Below are 3212 nucleotides of genomic sequence, written 5' to 3'. Positions count from 1 at the left end.
ACGCTCCCGCCCCGGCCCCGCAGGGCTACGCGCCACAGCAGTACCTGCAGGGCGGGCAGTACCCCGGCGCGCAGTACGCGCCCGCCGCCGCGCCGCCCGCCGCGCCCTCCCCGTCCTACCCCGGCCACAGGATGCAGCAGGGCATGGGGCAGTACCTGGCCGCCTCCGGCAACGCCGGGCCCTATTACAAGGTACGTGGGGACGACAGGCACGCGGGGGCGATGCCGCCCAGGGGGGTTTGGTGGTGACGCCATGGGGAGTTTTGGCATTTCAGCCCTGTTTTCCGCAGCCTGCCGAGCAGTTCAACGGGCAGAGCGGCAACTTCAGCACGTACAGCCAGGCTGCGGTGAACGGGGTGAGTGGCGGCGGCGCCTGGGGGCCGGGTCCCCGCACGGCACCAGTGGCGCAGGCCGCCCGGCGCCCGGCGTCGCGCCCGTGACGGTGGCGGTGCCCCCGCAGCCGGCCAGGTCGATGCCCGGCTACCCCAGCTCGCCGCTGCCCGGGAACCCCACGCCGCCCATGACGCCGGGCAGCAGCATGCCGCCCTACATGTCGCCCGGCCAGGACGTCAAGTCGCCCTTCCTGCCCGACATCAAGCCCAGCATCAATTCCCTGCACCCGTCACCCTCGGGTGAGCACCCCTAGTGCTCCCCCGGCCTCGACTGAGCGGGGCCACCCGCCACTGGCGTTGCCCTTTTAAGAGCAGGGGCTGGAAGAGGAGGGGCGGGGCCTCCAAGGGAGAGGGCGGGGCCTCCACGGGAGGGGGCGGGGCCATGGGCTCTGGGGTAGGGGGCTGGCAGGTGCTGCCCAATGAGGGGGCAGATGAGGGGCGGGGAGACTCCAGCAGAGGGAGGGGCTTGTGGAGCGGGTGGGAGGGGCTCAAGTGCAAGGGGCTCCAGTTGAGTGGGGCTTGGAGGAGTGGGAGGGGCTTTTTGCATGGGGCGGGGCTTCTAGGGGGAGGGGCACAGGGAGGGATCTGCGATACTGAGAAGGACACGCCCTATGGGGCGAGGCATGGAGTGGGCGGAGCAATACAGAATTGCCCCAAGGAGTGGGCGGGGCTACCTGTGTAGCATTATTGTGCTTAGTGGGAGGAGCTTCTGCCCTGGGGGGTGGAGCCTCATGCAGTAGGAGGGACTAAGCACCCAGGGTGGGGCCTTAGGTGGGTGTGGCTACTCCATTGGGGGTGGGGCCTACATTTGTGGGCGGGGCTAATGCATCAGAGGCAGAACTCCAAGGTGGGGTGCTGGGAATGGGGGGCTTTGGTGGGCGGGGCCACTGCCAAGATGGGCGGGGTCTCTGCAGCGGGGGCGGGGCCTATGCAGCGGGGGCGGGGCCTGCCGCCGGGCGGGCGGGCGCTGAGGTGCGGCTCGCAGGCGCGCCGGCGGGCGAGGAGCTGCGCCTGACGTTCCCGGTGCGCGACGGCGTCGTGCTCGAGCCCTTCCGCCTGCAGCACAACCTGGCCGTGAGCAACCACGTCTTCCAGCTGCGCGACTCCGTCTACAAGACCCTCATGATGAGGTGAGCGCCGGCCCCGCGGCCCCCGCCGGGTCCCCCGCCCCGGCGCCGCCACCCAGCGCCCCGTGCCCGCCCCGCCAGGCCCGACCTGGAGCTGCAGTTCAAGTGCTACCACCACGAGGACCGGCAGATGAACACCAACTGGCCGGCGTCGGTGCAGGTGAGCGTCAACGCGACACCGCTCACCATCGAGCGCGGCGACAACAAGACCTCGCACAAGCCGCTCTACCTGAAGCACGTGTGCCAGCCGGGCAGGAACACCATCCAGATCACGGTCACCGCCTGCTGCTGCGTGAGTGGGGGGCGGCGCGGGGGGCCCGCGGCCGGGCGCCGCGGCCGCCTCACGCGCCTCTCGCCCCGCGCAGTCGCACCTCTTCGTGCTGCAGCTGGTGCACCGGCCCTCGGTGCGCTCCGTGCTGCAGGGCCTCATCAAGAAGCGCCTGCTGCCCGCCGAGCACTGCATCACCAAAAGTGAGTGGTGCCCCCGGACGCCTGGGCCCCTTGGCGTCCCCTCCCAACCCGCCCGCCGTGGTTCTCCGGCCCGCTCCGACGCTTGTTCCCTCCGCTTTAGTCAAGCGTAACTTCAGCAGCGGCACCATCCCCGGCACGCCGGGGCCCAACGGCGAGGACGGCGTGGAGCAGACGGCCATCAAGGTGTCCCTCAAGTGTCCCATCACCTTCCGGAGGATCCAGCTCCCGGCGCGGGGCCACGACTGCCGCCACATACAGGTGCGTACGGGGACCGGGGCGGCCGGGGCGCAGCCCCACACGGCGGCTCAGCCCTCGCTGTCCCCTGCAGTGCTTCGACCTGGAGTCCTACCTGCAGCTCAACTGCGAGCGGGGCACGTGGCGGTGCCCCGTGTGCAAGTGAGTGCCGTCCCCGTGTCCTCGGCGTGCCTCGCTTTCCCCGTTTCCCCCCCAAAACCCCCCGTTTTCTCCTGCCTGCAGTAAGACGGCCCTGCTGGAGGGCCTCGAGGTGGACCAGTACATGCTGGGCATCCTCATCTACATCCAGAAGTAAGTGGTGCGCGCGGCGGGAGCGCGGCGGCGGGAGCGCGGCGCCCTCACGTGTCCCCGCCGCCCGCAGCTCCGACTACGAGGAGATCACCATCGACCCCACATGCAGCTGGAAGCCGGTGCCCATCAAGCCCGACCTCCACGTCAAGGAGGAGCCCGACGGGCCGGTGCTCAAGCGCTGCCGCACCATGAGCCCCACGCACATGGTGCTGCCCAACATCATGGAGATGATCGCGGCGCTGGGCCCCGGCTCGGCGCCCTTCCCGCCGCTGCCTCCGCCGCCCGCCGGCGCCGACTACGGCGCCCAGGGTACGGGGACCCCCGCGGCGCGGGCACGCGGGGTGCCTGGAGCGCCCCTTCATCCCCCCGCTTTCATCCCGCAGGTTCCAGCTTCGCGGGCGCCGGCAGCTTCCCGGAGTCCTTCCCCGGCGGCCCGGCGGCGCTGAGCGAGTTCACGCCGGGGCCGCCCCCCATCTCCTACCAGTCGGACATTCCCAGCAGCCTCCTGCCCCCCGAAAAGCCGCCCGGACAGGTGGGTGTCGCTCGGAGCCGCGCGGGGACACAGCAGGGCGGCCGCGCTCACCGAGGCTCTCACGGCTCCCGTTTGGCAGCTCCCCGCGCCCGGCCGCATGGAGCCGCCGCACGCGGCGCCGGTGCCGCTGGGTGCCCCCCCGCTG

The 3212-nt window shown here is 71.6% G+C and overlaps 1 protein-coding gene across 1 annotated transcript in view; it reads left to right on the top strand.

The window, feature by feature from the left end:
- ZMIZ2 (zinc finger MIZ-type containing 2) overlaps positions 1-3212 on the top strand; it is an 8989-nt gene that overhangs the window by 1352 nt on the left and 4425 nt on the right. Inside the window, exons 4-15 of the mRNA XM_026042390.1 lie at positions 24-191; positions 290-355; positions 460-631; positions 1377-1521; positions 1600-1810; positions 1884-1989; positions 2090-2247; positions 2318-2385; positions 2467-2535; positions 2606-2844; positions 2919-3067; positions 3147-3198. Of these exons, the coding sequence (XP_025898175.1) occupies positions 24-191; positions 290-355; positions 460-631; positions 1377-1521; positions 1600-1810; positions 1884-1989; positions 2090-2247; positions 2318-2385; positions 2467-2535; positions 2606-2844; positions 2919-3067; positions 3147-3198 (1603 nt within the window). The remainder of the gene's footprint in view (positions 1-23; positions 192-289; positions 356-459; positions 632-1376; positions 1522-1599; positions 1811-1883; positions 1990-2089; positions 2248-2317; positions 2386-2466; positions 2536-2605; positions 2845-2918; positions 3068-3146; positions 3199-3212) is intronic.

Source organism: Nothoprocta perdicaria, unplaced genomic scaffold (genome assembly GCF_003342845.1).
Source record: "Nothoprocta perdicaria isolate Ctin4 unplaced genomic scaffold, notPer1 scaffold_103, whole genome shotgun sequence".
Classification (NCBI taxonomy): Eukaryota; Metazoa; Chordata; class Aves; order Tinamiformes; family Tinamidae; genus Nothoprocta; species Nothoprocta perdicaria.
Note: the sequence above shows the minus strand (reverse complement) of the source record. Positions and strands in the feature narration are given on the sequence as shown.